Source organism: Atractosteus spatula, chromosome 1, assembly GCF_055471065.1.
Source record: "Atractosteus spatula isolate fAtrSpa1 chromosome 1, fAtrSpa1.hap1, whole genome shotgun sequence".
Taxonomy (NCBI): domain Eukaryota; kingdom Metazoa; phylum Chordata; class Actinopteri; order Semionotiformes; family Lepisosteidae; genus Atractosteus; species Atractosteus spatula.
The window spans coordinates 44,628,315-44,645,253 of record NC_142706.1 but is presented as its reverse complement, the minus strand read 5'-3'; the positions used below and the strand labels follow the sequence as shown (position 1 = coordinate 44,645,253).

At 39.5% G+C, this 16,939-nt stretch overlaps 1 protein-coding gene across 1 annotated transcript in view; it reads right to left on the bottom strand.

Moving 5' to 3' along the window:
• Positions 1 to 520: 520 nt before the first annotated feature.
• polr1a (RNA polymerase I subunit A) overlaps positions 521 to 16,939 on the bottom strand; it is a 46,572-nt gene continuing 30,153 nt past the window's right edge. Inside the window, exons 27-34 of the mRNA XM_088929858.1 lie at positions 16,665 to 16,822; positions 11,902 to 12,019; positions 9,994 to 10,110; positions 9,206 to 9,481; positions 7,928 to 8,128; positions 5,440 to 5,557; positions 4,646 to 4,810; positions 521 to 1,354 (exon numbers count right to left, since the gene is read on the bottom strand). Coding sequence (XP_088785984.1) covers positions 1,254 to 1,354; positions 4,646 to 4,810; positions 5,440 to 5,557; positions 7,928 to 8,128; positions 9,206 to 9,481; positions 9,994 to 10,110; positions 11,902 to 12,019; positions 16,665 to 16,822 — 1,254 coding nt within the window. The 3' untranslated portion in view covers positions 521 to 1,253. The remainder of the gene's footprint in view (positions 1,355 to 4,645; positions 4,811 to 5,439; positions 5,558 to 7,927; positions 8,129 to 9,205; positions 9,482 to 9,993; positions 10,111 to 11,901; positions 12,020 to 16,664; positions 16,823 to 16,939) is intronic.

Genomic DNA, 16,939 nt, shown 5'->3' with positions numbered 1-16,939 from the left:
CAATCTGCAGCCCCACCTGGATGATGCGACAGCAGCCATAGTGTGCTCATCAGCTCATCACACATCAGCTATCAGTGGTGATGAGAACAGAGCGATAAAGCCAATTCATAGATGGGGATTATTAGGAGGCCGTGATTGGTAAGGGCCACTGAGAAATTTAGCCAGGATTACACCCCTAATCTTTTCTTTTTAATGACCACAGACAGTCAGGACCTTGGTTTTACATCTCATCCTAAGGACAGTATAGCGTCCCTGTCACTATACTGGGGCATTAGGACCCACATAGACCACATGGTGAATGCCCCCTGTTGGCCCCACTAACACCTCTTCCAGCAGCAACCATAGTTTTTCCCAGGATGTCTTCCATTAAGATACTGACCTGCTGAGCTTCAGTGGGCTACAAGTTGTGAGTTGCAGGGTGATATGGCTGCTGGCTATTTAGTAAATAGAAGGCTTACTATGAGCACTCAAAGTAAAAAGGAGTATAAGGGTTAACAGCACTGAGGTGAGGACACTTCTTGAGATCCAAAATAAAAATATTTTAATCTGAAATTAGAAACAGTGAGACAAGACGAGCTCTAATATTGAAAAGTCTATGTGTGAGGAAGTTTGCAGTCTGTGACATGAATGGTAAATTACCATTACCAGTAAATACTGTTTTTAGCCATACAGTATGTCCCATACTGTACCAGAACAGAAACATGAGAAAAGAGAAGTACAACAAAAGGGAAACACAGCAAAAATGTCAGTGCAACTTAATAAATCTCATTACAACTAAATACAGTGAACAACACAAGCAAGATATCTTGTGTCTTATCAAATGGATGTGAACCCTATATCACCGGCCAAATATTTTCATATTATTTTGGATTTCCCCATGCTTAACAACTGCAATAAAATTACCAAACAAAAATAAAAAGAAATGTGTCATTCCTTCTTTTTCTTTTTTTGACTTCAATTTTACTTAAACACAGAAAAAACAAATTAAACACAATAGCTTTTCTGGGCCTTCTGGGTGGGGCAGCTCTGGAGAACAGCAAAGTGAGAAACAGTCGGATCCTGATGGAACAAATTCCTTCAGTCTTGTGCTGAAATCAAGTTTCGTTTCCCCATCTGCCGTGCAACCTGGGGAGCATTTGGAGACCTCCAGCTCAGCTCAGCACTCCTTTCCCCCACAGCCAACACCAGTCTGCATGTTCAAATTACAAAGGCTTCCCTCTCCCTCCACAGAGTACTGTTGCTTCCACAAAGACCTACTGGAGTGGCTGCTTCAGGTCAAAGAGTCCTGTTCCTCCTTTAACTACCTTACCAACCACTAGACATGCTGATGGCGACTTCAGCTCATCATAGGCACCTGACAGGCACAAGAGATGAAAGAAACATCAGAATCCGTGTGAAATTTGACAATTATGTAACTGTAATTGCATTAGTACTGTATAGAAGTTTTACTACGTTTTACACTTATCTGCCTATGTTCTAGGATGGGTGTTCAGACTCTTACTGAAAAGGTGCTGTATAGAAATGATGGCTATTTCAAAGAAAAAAAACCCTAAAACAACATCCAACAACGAGTTGCTCCGCTACTATTTTGCAGTTAAATTCTTCATTTACAGCACGCACTGTTCTCAAGACTACAGAGCCTTTTGGTTTCAATTCCACCTGAGCTTATAATAATGTCTCTGAACTGATGATTAATTTAATTGAACCAATTTAACCCTTCTCCCAGGTTTAAAGCAGGTAATCACTTAGGATCTGCAAACCCTAATGGATTATGGTCCTCAAGGAGGAGAGCTGAAGAGCTGTAATTTACAGCACAAGCTGAGTGATATCCCTAGAAACAAAGGCTTTTATCAGTAAAATACAGCATTAGACTGAGGCATACGTGTTTGCATCACACTTAAATAAAGTCTGTCTTTTTTAAAGTAGCAGCAACATAAGCATAGACAAAGATCCTAAATGTACTGTACATGGACACACTTAACCGTACAGCAACCAACACCAGCTACTTCTTAGTTACTATATGTCTTCTGAAAGGATGTGAAGCAAGTTGATTTAAAATACAGGAAATCTGTTTTTAAGAACCAAGGCTAGATGTTTGAAGTTCTTTTTCACTGAACTGAAAGTTTCATACTGAGAGCTTAGAAGTAATTAGGAAGTGATGTGGCATGTCTAAAAAAACAGATTATCAGAAAGAAGCAAAAATTCAAAAGAACCACAGACAAAACAGCATTTTTCCTATGCAAGTGTCTCAAAAGGTATTCATTTTCTTAATAAAATAATATAATAAAATGATAAATAATTGTACACCACTGTTATTAATATAAGCACACTTAAAACATAGTTGACTGTGCAAATTAAATATATAACATCAGAATTCGATTAACATCTGAGGATTAAAACAATCTATTATATGTTGAAACTCACATACAGTGCCTTGCAAAAGTATTCACTCCCTTCCAATGATGTCCTATATTACTGAATAAAATGATGTGCACATTTTCAAAGGGCATATTTTTAATTAATCCAAGAATGCTAAAACTGAACTCCAATGTCGGCAAACACTACAAACAAAATTAGTTATGCAATCACCCCTTCTACTATAAGAAATTAATTGAGATAAGGCACACACAATTTAAAAAATTGTCACACAATTAACCTCTGTGTGGACAATAATTGTGATTCACATAATTTCATTATTTCACTAGCCTTTGTAAGGTCCTGCAATCATGACTTTCAAGCAAAGGCTCAACTATAAAGACTTAGCAGCTTTCAAAACAACTCAGGGATAAAGCTGTAGAAAGGCACAGACCAAAAAAATCAAAGACACTGAAGGCTGAAGATCTTTGAGTGGCGACTTAATATACAGTCATGTGAAAAAGAAAGTACACTCTCTTTCAATTCTATGGTTTTAGATATCAGGACATAACAAAAAATCATCTGGTCATTTCCAGGTCCTAAAAGTAGGTAATTCTAACCTTGGGTGACAAACAACACTACAGATTCCACTATGTCATTATTTAACAAAAAATAAGCCAACATGCAGAAGCCATGTGTGAAAAATTATGTACACCCCATGATTCAGTAGCTTGTAGAAGTTTGAGTTTGAAGACTGAGTTTATTAGTATTTCACATCGTTTTAGAGGAATTTTGGCCCACTCTTCTTTACAACATTGCTTCAGCTCATTGATGTTTGAGGGCATTCATTTATGCACAGCATCTCAATGGGGTTGAGGCCTGGACTTTGACTTGGCCATTCCAACACCTTGATTCTTTTGGCTTTTCTAGTTGTAGATTTCCTGGTGTGCTTGGGCTCATTGTCCTGTTGCATGACCCAATTTCGGCCAAGCTTTAGCTGTCGGACACATGGCCTCACATTTGTCTCTAGAATACTTTGGTATAAAGAGGAGTTCATGTTCGACTCGATGACTGCAAGGTGCCCAGGTCCTGTGGCTGCAAAACAAGCCCAAATCATCACCCCTCCACCATCGTGCTTGACGGTTGGTATGAGGTGTTTGTGGTGATACGCAGTGCTTGGATTTTGCCAAACATGGCATTGTGCATAATGACCAAACATCTCCACTTTTGTTCCAGAAATCTTGTGGTTTGTTCAGATGCAGCTTTGCAAACCTAAGCTGTGCTGCCATGTTCTTTTTGAAGAGAAGGGGCTTTCTCCTGGCTACCCTTCCATGAAAGCCATGCTTGTTCAGTCTTTTTCTGATTAAACTGTCATGAACTTTAACATTTAACATGTTACCCAAGGCCTGTAGATCCCTAGATGAAGCTCTTGGGTTCCTGGCCATTACTCTGAGCGTTATACAGTCTGGTCTTGGGGTGAATTTGCTGGGACACCCACTCCTGGGAAGATTCGCAACTGTCTTGAATGTTCTCCATTTGTAAATAATCCGTCTCACTGTAGAATGATGGATTTCAAATTGTTTGGAAATGCCCTTATAACCCTTCCCAGATTGATGAGCAGCAACAACTGCTTCTCTGATGTCACTGCTAATGTCTTTTCTCCTTGGCATAGTGTTAACACACACCTGAATGCTCCAGACCACCAAACTGCCAAAAGTTCTGCTTTTATAGAGGTTGTCACACTTTCTGATGATCAACTACTCAAATGCATTTGATTAGCAGCACCTGGCTGCTAATTACCTTCTTAATTCCTATGGAAGCAATAAGGGTGTACTTAATTTTTCCTACATGGTTTCTGCATTTTGGCTTACTTTTTGTTAAATAATGACATAGTGAAATCTGTTATGTGTAATCTGAGACTAGATTGGTCTAATTATAGAAGTTGGAGAGGACCAGACAATTGTTATTTATGCCCTGATAGGTAAAACCATTGAATTGAAAGTCTTTTTCACATTACTGTATGTGTGTTTGTATTGTCCCACAGCTTTCTGAACTATCATCTAGCCGCAATTGTTTTTACATGGCAGCAACCTGAAAAGTGACCAAATTCTGTGGATTTTCTTTAAGAATTCACTGAGGAGACACCTACATCCCCTACTTACCATGAACAACATAGATGGGTCGAAGTTTATGTTTTTTTTAATCCCTGACCTTATGTCTTGTATATAACTCCATCTACTGGCAAACCAGTAGCAACATTGGATCCGCCAGATGTATTTAATTTTCTTACCCAACATAGTCGCATCTTTAAGAAATTTGAAGCTGGTCTCGAAGGTCATCTGCTGCAGTGGGGAGGAGTTCGACTTTATTCCAAAACGATTGAGAGGTTTGTAAACACCTTCGAAACACATGTAGTCAGCGACCAGTGACAAATGACGAGGGTCTACCTCAATGCCTGCGGAGAACACAAGGCCAGGTCAGAGGGCCATGGCAACAGCGACATGACAGGTACCTTTGTGTTAAGAAAATAAAATCTTTAATGCAAAAACATTAGACTTATTAGGTGTGAGATTCAGAGCAAATCTGAGGATTTGCTCATTCTATTCTGACAGAGGAATTAATTTAAAATGCTTAGAACACAGAAATGGATGTTTATTGCTAAATTTTAAAAAAGCAATTTGATGGAGTTATCGACGCTGTGAAAACAGCCGTACACCAAGTGGCTCAGGTAAAGAAAAGGAAGAACAGACATACTTGCCAGACGCAGCTGAAGAACTCATCAGTAAAAGACAGTAACTGAATGACATCAGGCGTCACAAAGGGCTGGATTAACAACTCTTCTGAAGACAGATGCTCATAATGACACCCACAACCACAATTAGAAAGGACGCCTCCTTTTTATAGATTTAATAGTACGGTGCTGCTCTAATCTCTTGCAAATTGTTAGTCATTGCTAAGTTGCTGAGAGGACGAACTCTTGAATGAAACAAGGTAAAACTGAAAATGTAGTGAGGAAACTGCTCTGTTTACCCACGTTTGAGAGACTTGAAATATTACAACCTCTGAGAATACAAACATACTCACCATAGACGGCAAACACGTCTTTGATCTCCTTCTCAATGACCCGCAGAGCCACCTCGATACCGTACGTGTTGGCCATGGCGTGCACATCATTACAATACAGCCTCTTCAAATCCAGGATCTTCGGAAAGAGAAGGAAAAGTCAGCCTGTTAGTTCGGCATCTGACCCACAGGAAGAAACAGCACAGACCAGCCAGGCTGGCAGCTGAAGTGTGGGCATAGTAATATGTATGTCCTGTGGGACATGTAATAAAAAAGGTTTATGAAAATTCATAAAAGACAATAAATCCACTGACACAATCCAGGCTGGGTTGTGTCAAATAAATAGTTTGTTAAATTATATATCTAGGTATTCAAATAAGTAGTCCACGATGAACATGTATGCCAAAATGGAAAAGCAGACTTTTAACTAGAAATGTTCATGGGGCTTCCAATGGTTCAACCAGTAAAGGTACTGGCCTGAGCCCAGGCTGAGTTCTATGATCATGGGTTCAAGCCTGGGCTGTGTCACTATATGACTGTGATTGGGATTCCCTAAGCGGGGGTGCACAACTTAGCCGGCAGACCCTTCCGAAATCATCGTAAAGTGTCAGGCCAAACATTTGTTGAATTCGCCAGAGAAAAGGGAATTCTCTTTGATAAATGGTGTGTAGCCAGTAAAGTGAGCGAGTTCAACTCATGGCGTGAGTTAATGCTATTAGAGGAATTTAAGAACTGTTTGCCTGAACGCGTTGTTGTGTATTTAAATTAAACAAAAAGTAACTTCCTTATCGCAAGCAGCTGTTTTGGCAGATGAGTTTGTGCTCACGCACAAAACCGTTTTCATGTCTGCGCGTGCAGAGAAGACTTTATCTACTCCCAGTTCCCAGTCTCAGTCTAACCCAGTAAAAACTAGTCCCCCACGTCCTAAAGAGGAGCTTGAATGTTTTTACTGTCACAAGAAGGGTCAAATAATTGCTGATTGTATGACGCTAAAACGTAAGCAGCAGCAGCAAGCTAAGAGTGTAGGGCTTAGGAATGCTGTTTCCCATGTTCCCGTTCCTTTGACTATTGACTAATGAAAGGGTCAGATTCGTTAACGGGTGAACCAGGGGATCAGAAGCCGATTCAGATATTGAGGGATACTGGAGCAGTCCAGTCATTTATTGTTGCAGACACACTGCCTTTTTCTGATCACTCCTCATATAATTCTAGTATCTTTGTCCAAGGGATTGAAATGGGAAACGTGAAAGTGCCTCTACACAAGATAAATTTGGATTGTGCCCTAGTTACAGGGTTTATTAAAGTTGGTGTACGACTTTCACTACCTGTTAAAGGTATAAGCTTCATACTGGGAAATGAAGTGGCAGGGGGTAGAGTATAGCCTATGGTTTGTTTGTTTTTCTTTTCTGGCTTTGTCCAAACATTAGATGTTTGTTTTTATGGGTGGGGGTGTTAAGTCCCAGTGTGTGGTCTATGTGTGTTGTTGTTGTTTTCCTTTGTGTGTTTTCGTATAGCTTCGGCTTTGTTGGTTTGTTGTTTTGCTTTGTGTGTTTGTGTGTTTTCGTATAGCTTCGGCTTTGTTGGTTTGTTGGTTTCTGTTCGTCTCTTTGTACTTTCGTTTGTTTGTGTTATCCTTATTTTGCCATTACCTTGCTCAAACTTCTTATTGTATCAACCTCTGTTTTCTTTTGTACCCTGTTACTTGTCTACTCTTGTGTTCGTAGTTCACTTTGCTTTGTGTATTTGTGTGAACTTTTGTGTATAGAGTTAGTTCAGGTTGCTGGGTACATTTTGCACACACGTAGTTGATTTTTGTATTAGTAACACTAGTTTAGGACGGGTGAGTGCCTTTTGTCTTGTATGGTTTTGGGTAGTCAGTGGAGGTTAGCTCGGGTGTTTGAAGACGCCGAAGACCGTGGGTTTTGGGTTTTCTTTTGTAGTCAGGTTAGCTTTCCCTCACTTTCTTAGCCAGCTCCATTTTGTTTGTTATTTTCTTTTCTTTGGCACCACTCTTGTTCCCTTACCCTATGTGTTATTGTGTCCAATTACAAACCAGTCACTTATTCATCTTAAAATTATCACTTTTGCACCGACCCTTGTTATCACACTTCCTAGTCCGTCACCAGAACCCACCTGCTTCCAAAAATTATCCTAAATGTTACACCCCTTTACCCCTAGACACTTGGGGTCGTAACACATACCAAGCACAAAATAGATTGAAGTACAGTACTTAAACGTACCTAAAGGCACAGAGGCACTCCGACAGCTCCACTGTGAAGAGGTGGCAGCACTCGTTTTATTACAGCTCTGTATTAGAGTAAATCAGTAGAAATCTAATGTGAAGGGGTGATTTGGCCAAAAATTACTTTTGCTGCTGCTCTTTAAAATTCTAAATCTGATAAACTGTCCTTTTGTCATTACAATATTGACTAAACTGTTACAAATTAGTGAAAGTGAAGCCCTGTGTCCTAGAAATAAGGCGGTGTGTTTGGACCAGGTCTGGACTCACATCGCTGTACTTGCAGACCTCGGTCAGGTTAATTCCCTCCGTGTTGAGCACAAGCTCCTTCTCTCCCCTGCTGTTGGCGGACTCATTCAGCAGGCAGCGGGTGATGCCTTTGGTCTCGTGCACCACTGCACTTTGCGCCTGAGATGCTATCAGAGAGGTGAGGTCAAAGTACACCTTGGTAACGGGGAGGTTCAGAGTAACCTGAAACATCAAAGAACACAAGAATGCATCCAAGTCACATCTGCATCGCATAACGGAGACATACGGAAACCAGAATTAAAACAGAGCTTTACAGTGTGATGAAGAACATTTGATTCTGTAGTTTTTCCAATATGGTGCTCCTCAATCTCGGAGCTGATACTGTGCAATAACTAAGGATGAAAGAAAATAATAAAACAGACTGATAAAATTAGTACAGGTAAAAGAAGTCCAGCCATCCACCCATTTTCTAAACCGCTTCACCCAGTACAGGGTTGGCAGGGCACACCAGTCCACCGCACAGCACACAAGCACACACAGACACAAACATCTGCACACTCACACCCAGAAGCCAAATAAACCACCAGTATGTCTCTGGACTGTGGGAAGAAACCAGAGGGCCCAGAGGAAACCCAAGTGAACATGGGGAAAACATACAAACTCCATACAGATTTTACTCTGTAAATCGAACCCAGGGCCCCAGCACTGTAATGCAGCAATGCTAAGCACTGCACTACCATGCCATACTGAATAAAAGTCACTAATACTAATTTAATAAAAGTGCATCTATACCAGATGTTGAATTGTGAAGATACTAAAAAAAATGACAAAGCAAAAAATTAGAATGAACAGAAATTACATACATGTGTTACATCCACATAAACTCAAAACTGATTAATTTCTCAGTATACCTTTAAGAAGTGATTACGTTTGACAAGAACTGCCGAACACTTTTCGACAAGCCTTTAAATGTCAACAAAAGTATCCTGTTGGGGAGGAGCACATTTTTTCCCTCATGACCAATGTGAGGCTCTTCACACAGGTCTTCAGATCAGTAACTAATAGCAACTGAATATAAGTAAATAAGTAAGAAACAACTCAGGAGGAACTTCAAAGTTCTGATAATATGCATTGTTAAAGATTGCCAACAAACACTGTGAAAGACCTCAAGAGTACAATCCAGCGATTTTAATTAAAATAAGCAAAATCACTCCTATAATTCATTTTACCCTACTTAAATGCACTAACACATGCACTAAGTGACAGACTATAAGGCCAAAACAAGCACACTGTACTGACCTCGCACCACAGTCCCTGCTCGGTGTCATATCTATAGCTCTCAATGGAGGAGCTGGTTCCCAGAACGGTGTTTATCCGGACCTCATCCAGCTCTGTGTCTGCAAAGGACTTCACTGCCTTCCTCTTCGCAGCAGGAAGAGCAGCAGTGCTTTGAGGAGGCACCTGACCCGTTTCCACTTCCTCCTCGTTCTCCTGCCGGCCCTCAGGTCCTTCCTCCTCCTCTTGCAGCTCATTGGCTTCGTCATTGTCTCCCTCTTCCTCACTGTCATAATCAACCTTCAAAACAACACACGCAGGCTGAGCAGAGAGGCCGCCAAGTGAAGGTCTAACACAGAATGCATGTGGCACGGAGCAAATATGGTCATGCACAAAACTTTTCTTTCCCTCAGAGAGAAGCAGGAACTTTTATAATAGCCACACACTAGCAGAAAGTTGGTTTACTCCTGGTATGAGGCACAGCAACCCAGAGCCAGTCTCAGACGCCAAGGATATACAGTGTGATTACACCTTGGACAGGACACCTTTCCATCCAAGGGCTAACACACGGGGAAGATAAAAGCACAACACAGCTTCTGGGTTCCTGTATTATCTCAGCTTGAAAGACTTCCTTTTTGGCATCATGACGTACTGTACATCATCAATGGCAGTTGTCCACTTGCGGATTCTTGAATCATTCTTTGAATCATACTGTTGCCATCTACTTACTATTTATTGCTAAAGATTTTCAGCTGGGGAAAAACTACAAGCCCTCTAATCCAACAGTCCCCTGTGTCCTGTTTCCTCTGTACCTCCTCCTCCTGTTTTTGTTTCCTCCTGGTGTCTGTGGCGTCTGCGTCTCCCTCGTCTGCCTCTGCATCCACAATCCTGGCATCCTCCTCACCCTCACCCTCACGATCATCCTCTGCCTGAAGAGAAGATCAAGATCAAGACAGTCAGAGGTGACAGGACATCAGAGACAATATCAAATACTGGACGCACCGCCACTGTACTTGCTACCCTTATTTACACTGTACTAGACAATATGCTAGCAGTGTGCGGGTTCTCAAGGTTACAAGGCATTTGGAACAGGACTCGTACTGTTGGAGAGCCGTCACACTCCCCGAACCAGAGGACTCCTCTTTCCACAAACTGTGGAGTCAAAATTTCTCATCACGCATCACGAAAACTACGTTAAGAAGAACGAAGGAGGGCCTTGGACATGGCTCACCAAAGAGCAGAAGCTTGTAAGAAAATGAGATGCTGTTTTCTTACTCCAACTTGGTTCATTTACACCAGAACCTCTTCATCACATCATGACAACACATCACATCATCACGGCTGTATACCCGTACCACTGCTGTGCATGACAGTGCTTGACTTTAAATTATTTGGGGAACTAATCTGTCAAGATGCTCAATACAGTAAATGTTCTCAATTTCATTTACATGAATAAAATGTTCTTTGTGTGGCTAAGCAGCAAGTTACAAATCTTTTCACCATAAATCTGGGCAGAATTTGTTTGGAATGGTTTGTGATGTGACCTAAAATCTAGAAGACAGGACAGATTTTTCTGGACAGTGTCATATGTGTAAACAAGAAAGCACTTTTTGTAACTTGAAATATTGGTTAAAGTGGGGAAAATAGAATTTAACTGAACATTACAAGTTTGTCAGGAAAGACCAGTTAACCTTCTATCAACCAACACCTTTCACCTCAGTATTACATGTCAATAACAATAAAAAAAACTTTCAACAACATATCTATAACTGTCTTGATGTTGCCTTTTACTGACTTTACTTTTTTTAGGATGCAGATTTCTCTATATTTCTCTATATTTTTGAGGAGTAAAAATTCCTCCATATATATCTCAAAATAGTGACATCATATGACCAGCCTACATGACTATTAATAAACAAAGGAGAATATAAACAATAGCAACTACAGAAATCTGACTCTGGCCTGGGGTCATTATACTTACCTGTCTTAAATGCATTCTAAAAAGACTGTGCGTGACACCCAGGAGTAACCGAAAGGCTGAGTTAACATTATGAGGTATAGCCACTGTGCCATAAGTGGTATTTTCTATGTTTCCAATACAATTGGTACTGTATTGGTATAAACACCCATCCACAGTAATAACAAAGGGTGCCCATGGCTAAACTCAAACTATAAACCCTCTGTAACACTGCCGGATTTCAGGACACTGTGGGGGGATACACTTTGTGTATCTTTTCCCAGTGATCTCTAGAAAAAGCCATTTTTACCACAAATTAAACTCATCTCAATTCATCAATGAACTGTGCTGTGACTCCTGGCATTTCTACACAGCTGACAGTGAAGCATCCACCACATACAAAAATTAATTTGTATTCACCTGAACTATAATCTAATAACTTCACAAAAATAACTGCTAATCCCAAGAATTTGGAATCAGATGTTCCTGCAAAGTCCAGAACATGGTTGGATGCAGACAAAATGGGAGCTGTCTAGATTAGTATTCCTTTATCATCTCCTAATCTTCAACAAATGGTCATCAATGTAACCCGCGATACCTATTCTTTTACTCATCTAGTTAAAATGCTCCAACAACTCCTTAAACTCCAGTTATCAATGAACTGTCTTTTCACTTACAGGAAAAGAAATAAGTACTTAATCTTAAAAGCTAAATAGATTAAAAAGGGCTAAAGAAGGAAGGCGTTTTCTGTCTTAGCCCTTACTTGTGGTTCTTCTGAGTCATGGAGATCCCTTTGTGTTGCTTTGGATGTATTTACAGAGTTCAGAGATGCCAACTTCAAGCTCCGTTTTCTTATAGCTTCCAAGAGTATCCTGAAGAATCTGCCATTGGTGAAGAGAAGAAGAACAAATGAAAGCCCCTCACAGGAAATCAAACCACACGTGCACAACTAGATCCCACAAGTCCCCAGAATTATGTTCTGTCTCGGGGTACAGAACAGATGACACAAACACGTGACCAACTGCCTTATACATCAAACATTAAACAAGTAGTTCAGGTGGGTAGCTGCGTCAGCATGCGTAGGCTGCAAAGGAACAAGTAATAGGTTTATTCCATGCTGAAAAAAAGAAGAAAGAAAACACAACGTTTTGGCCGTGGGGCCTTCTTCAGGTGAGGTACATTAAACAAGTACTATACCCCATAGATAAAGTAAATACAGTAAACAAGAACTACACTCCATAGAAAAACTATGAGGTTACAGAACAGTAGTCCTTATGGCAGCCAAACACTATATGAAAAAGAGAAGGTGTTGTAATTAATCTGTGAAGACTTACAGTTGACGTAATTGGTTGTTTCTGTTCTTTATACAAAATTACAATTACACAGTACCTGTCTACAAAATCCTTTAGCATTATGTTCTCTAAGTTCAACAGCTTGAACAAAACTATGAAGGTTCACTAATGGCAACAAAGTCAGATTTAACAGAACTCCTGGACTGGAATATGGTCTAGTAGTATAATAAACCCAGTTTATTAAATTTTAGTTCATACAATATCTATTAATTAAGCAATAACCAATACTATTGTCAGTAACTGTATATCCATACAGTACATAATTAAGGACACAAAGGATACAAATCTGAAACTATTTCTTGAAGGGAAACAACTTTAACGAAATAGTTTGGCAATTTGTTCCAGACACCCACCACCCTATTTGTAAAGGAAAGCTTCCTATTCTCAATCCTTGATGCACATTCTCTAACTTTCCACATTGCCCTTAAGTGAAAAGCAGCAAGTGGTTGCACATAGTGGAAAAAAAAATCAATTTCTAAAACAAGTTACAAAGGGTAAAAGATATTGGAATAATGAGACAATTGTTCACAGGATTATAACTGGGTGTTTTTTTAAGAAAGTTAGAGAAACAGCTGCAAAGTATCTGTTCCCATAAATGAGATTATGTTTGTAAAAACATTTCTCTTTTACTAAATCCCTTGTTGATGAGAACATCTCAAATTCTAAAACAGGGCATGATATGGCATGATAGCTGGAGAATGGATTTCTGAACAGACACAAATCATTCAACTGTAATCTCTGCTCTTTCCCCACAATACTATTGCATAATAAATCTGTGGATTAAGCCCACAGGTTTGATACAGTCCACCTAGAACATGTAAAAAAACAGCTTTTTATGCAAGTTCTTTAAAAATGGTCTTCGCTTTCATATGACAATTTAAATGGACTATTTGATAAGAAATCACATTCTTAGATAATTACATAATTGAATGTTTTTTTCAAATCAAAAATCACTGTGAATGTGTTGCATTTAAATTTTGTAAACCTTTTTACAAACTAATTTACATATACATTTTATTTTTTAAATTAAACAAATGTCTGTTATTAAAAAAACACTATATCTGCATGGCATCACAAATAAAAAGGAATCACACAAAATGAGGTAGGACTGTAATCTTTGATAAAATGTCATCTTTAACTCTAAAAACCTTCTAAAAATCTAAACTTACAATGTCATATTATATACCCTGTGTGCATCCACATTTTGATTGTTCAAAGAACTTGTAACAAGTTAAGGTGGGTAGCTGCGTCAGCACGCGTAGGCTGCAAAGGAACAAGTAATAGGTTTATTCCATGCTGAAAAAAAAGAAGAAAGAGAACACAACATTTCAGCCGTGGAGCCTTCTTCAGGTGTGGTGAGGTTGACACCTGAAGAAGGCTCCACGGCCGAAACGTTGTATTCTCTTTCTTCTTTGTTTTCAGCATGGAATAAACCTATTACTTGTTCCTTTGTAACAAGTTAGTTAAGCAAGATAAACTCTTTTCTAAATCCATGTTGACTAACCCCTAAAATCCAACAACTGCACAGATGATCCTATACTTTAGCTATAATTAATGCTTCTACAACCTTACATACAATAGAGGACTGTAATTATTTGGTTCAGTACCCTTTTTGAAGATCAGCGCTACCATAGCAATTTTCCAGTCAATAAGCATCACTCCTGTCTCAAGAGGTGGAGTTCTGTTAATGGCCTATGAAGAACATCTCTTGTTTCCTTAAGTACAACTGACAGAATACCAACAGGCCCTGGAGACTGGTTTATCTCAATCACTGCTTAGTATCAGTAACACTTCTACCTCTAATATTCTCATTTTATTTAATATAAAACTATATCCTTCTTCAATCCTGGGGTAATGTACATTGTTTTATATTTTTTCAAACATCTCTGTGAAGTACTCATTTATACATGAGCCGTTTATCTTGGATTACCTAAACATTTCCCATCATTATCTCCGAGACACTTCACTTCACCCTTTGCTGTTCTTTTAGTGTTGCTAATAGTTTGAGTTTTTATTGCTTTTATTTGTTCTGCCTCTTGGCTGTTCCAATATCCTTTTTTATGCTCTAGCAATTCATCATACTGGTTTCCTGTAATGGGATTGTGCGCTTTTTTTTGGTCATTTTTGTTTATATGAGGAGAAATAATTGTCTTAAAAGGTATTTGATGTATTTAAACCTTTTGGGCCTCTACCTTCTTAGATTTTTCTATCGTTTCCATAGAGACCAATCTCACATCAGCTCATTCCAGTTAGTTTTTGCCACTACACTGTCTAAACAGGCATTAAGTACTCTTTCTCCGCTGCCACTGTGTGATAAAATTCTTTAAAAAGAAATCAACACTTTCGAGACTAAATAATCAATGAATCCATCCAGACAAAAAAGACAATCATCACTCTTTTGACAACAGAATACAAAGTTTTCAACAGAAATATAGTCACCATTTCTAGAGGCACTGCTCTTGGAAATAATTTGAAAAGACAGAAAATCTGCTGACAACAGGTTCTCTGATGCAGATTATGGCTGAAATCTGGTTTGAACGAGTTCATGCTGAAGCGTGAAAGGTTCGTCTCCTCCTAAAACACTGTTTAAACATTACATACTTAAAGGGGAACCAAGCATGCTTTCACTTTTCTTGTTTACTTCGTTGAGTGTCACGAGTGAATGGGAACAACTGAACAACTGAAATTTCGTATTTTGAATACATGTGGAATGCAAATTTAACAGGCAGATTTTATTTTTTAGATTTTAAATCTCATCTTTAGAATAGGGTGGCATGGCGGCACAGTGGTTATCATTCCTGCCTCGCAGTGCTGGGACCCTGGCTTTACTTCCAGACCTGGAGTGTTATCTGCGCGGCGTACATTATGTGTATTCTTCCTGTGTTTGAGAGGGTTTCCTCTGTGTGCTCCGTTTTCTCCCACAGTCCACAGACTGAAGATTAACTGGCTTTTGGGGAAACGGCCTGTAGGTGTGAGTGTGTGCGTGTATTAGTCTGTGTCTGTCCTATAATGGACTAGCAACCCGTTCAGGGAGCATCCTGCCTTAAGCCTGGTGCCCCTGCTCCTCTGCAACTCTGAATTAGAAGAAGCAGTTAGAAAATGGATGGATGGATCTTTACAATATTTTTTTTCATTGTATACATTTTGTGAAGAAGGCTCCACAGCCAAAATGTTGCGTCTCTTCTCTGTTTCTTTCACCACGGAATAAACCTTCACCTGTTCCATACGGGAATCTACTTTTCTAATTTTAAAAATTGTTACAAATCTAAGCAAGGTTCCATGCATGTCATATTAGATGAAAAACTTTACAATTTTGAAGATGGCTGATCCTGTTTTGGGTTGTTTCAGAAAGGCAAAATTGTTGGCTAGTGGTTCTTAATCTTTACTGCAATCTCTGCCTCTTTGTTCCCCTCAAAATATGTTCTCACACCCCTTATTAAAAATCATTGAAGTAATTTGTGTTTTCAATAAATCACCTTTTAAAAATTCTGGCATGTCTCGTACCCCCAAAAAGGGCATCTCACACCACAAAGGAGTGTTTGGACCCCAGGTAAAGAACCAGTGCTGTAAGATAACAGACTAAAGATAAACGTGGATTCACAACATATACTGTATAATAAGGTTTTAGGCCTATACTTATCGTTAATGTCGCTGGTGCAAGGTTTTGTTAAAAAGTGCAAAATGTATCTAGCAAAGCTGTTCTTTTTTGTCTAATTATAATGTATATACAGTATATCCCAATCCTAAGTCTAGTATTTAAGGGTAGCTACATTACCCTTAATTACTAGAATCCAAACAAGATAGGTGAACTGACTGGCCTCTTCCCAATGTATAACTAAGCTTTTATAGCTAAAATCATTAAAATAAAATGTAAATGACACTCTCTGTGCATCATTTGCATTGCTTTTGTTTTTTCTTAAATTACAGTACTTGTTCCACTTTCCAAGCACTCGTCAAAGAACCTACGGATACACATGGCTTCAGGCTCATATTTTCGTAACAGCAGTGACCTTTACAGACATAAGGCATGTGTAAAAAATAAACACACACTGTGAAATAGCTAATCTAGCTCTGCACATGGTGTGCAGTGCAAGCTGCAGACTGCTGAAGCCAGGGTCTGTCTTCTCCAGTGAAGACTCGCACTGTGCGGTGTGGTGGCAGCAGCTGTGTGTACCTGGTCTCCATGAAGTGCAGGATCTGCTTCGGGGACAGAGGCTTGTCATGCTGGTAGCGCTCAGGAGGCAGGAAGTGGAAGGTGACCTGATAGACACGGCTTTTCTTCAGCTTCCCCTGCACACTTAGAGACTCCTTCACATCCACTCTTTGCAGGACCTTCACAACACAGAGGAGACATCAACTTAAAATACACCTGCGTGCTCCATTTTTACAAGAACTATGTCTATACACCACACAGATATGTCCATTTAGGGATTTTATATATGTATGTCC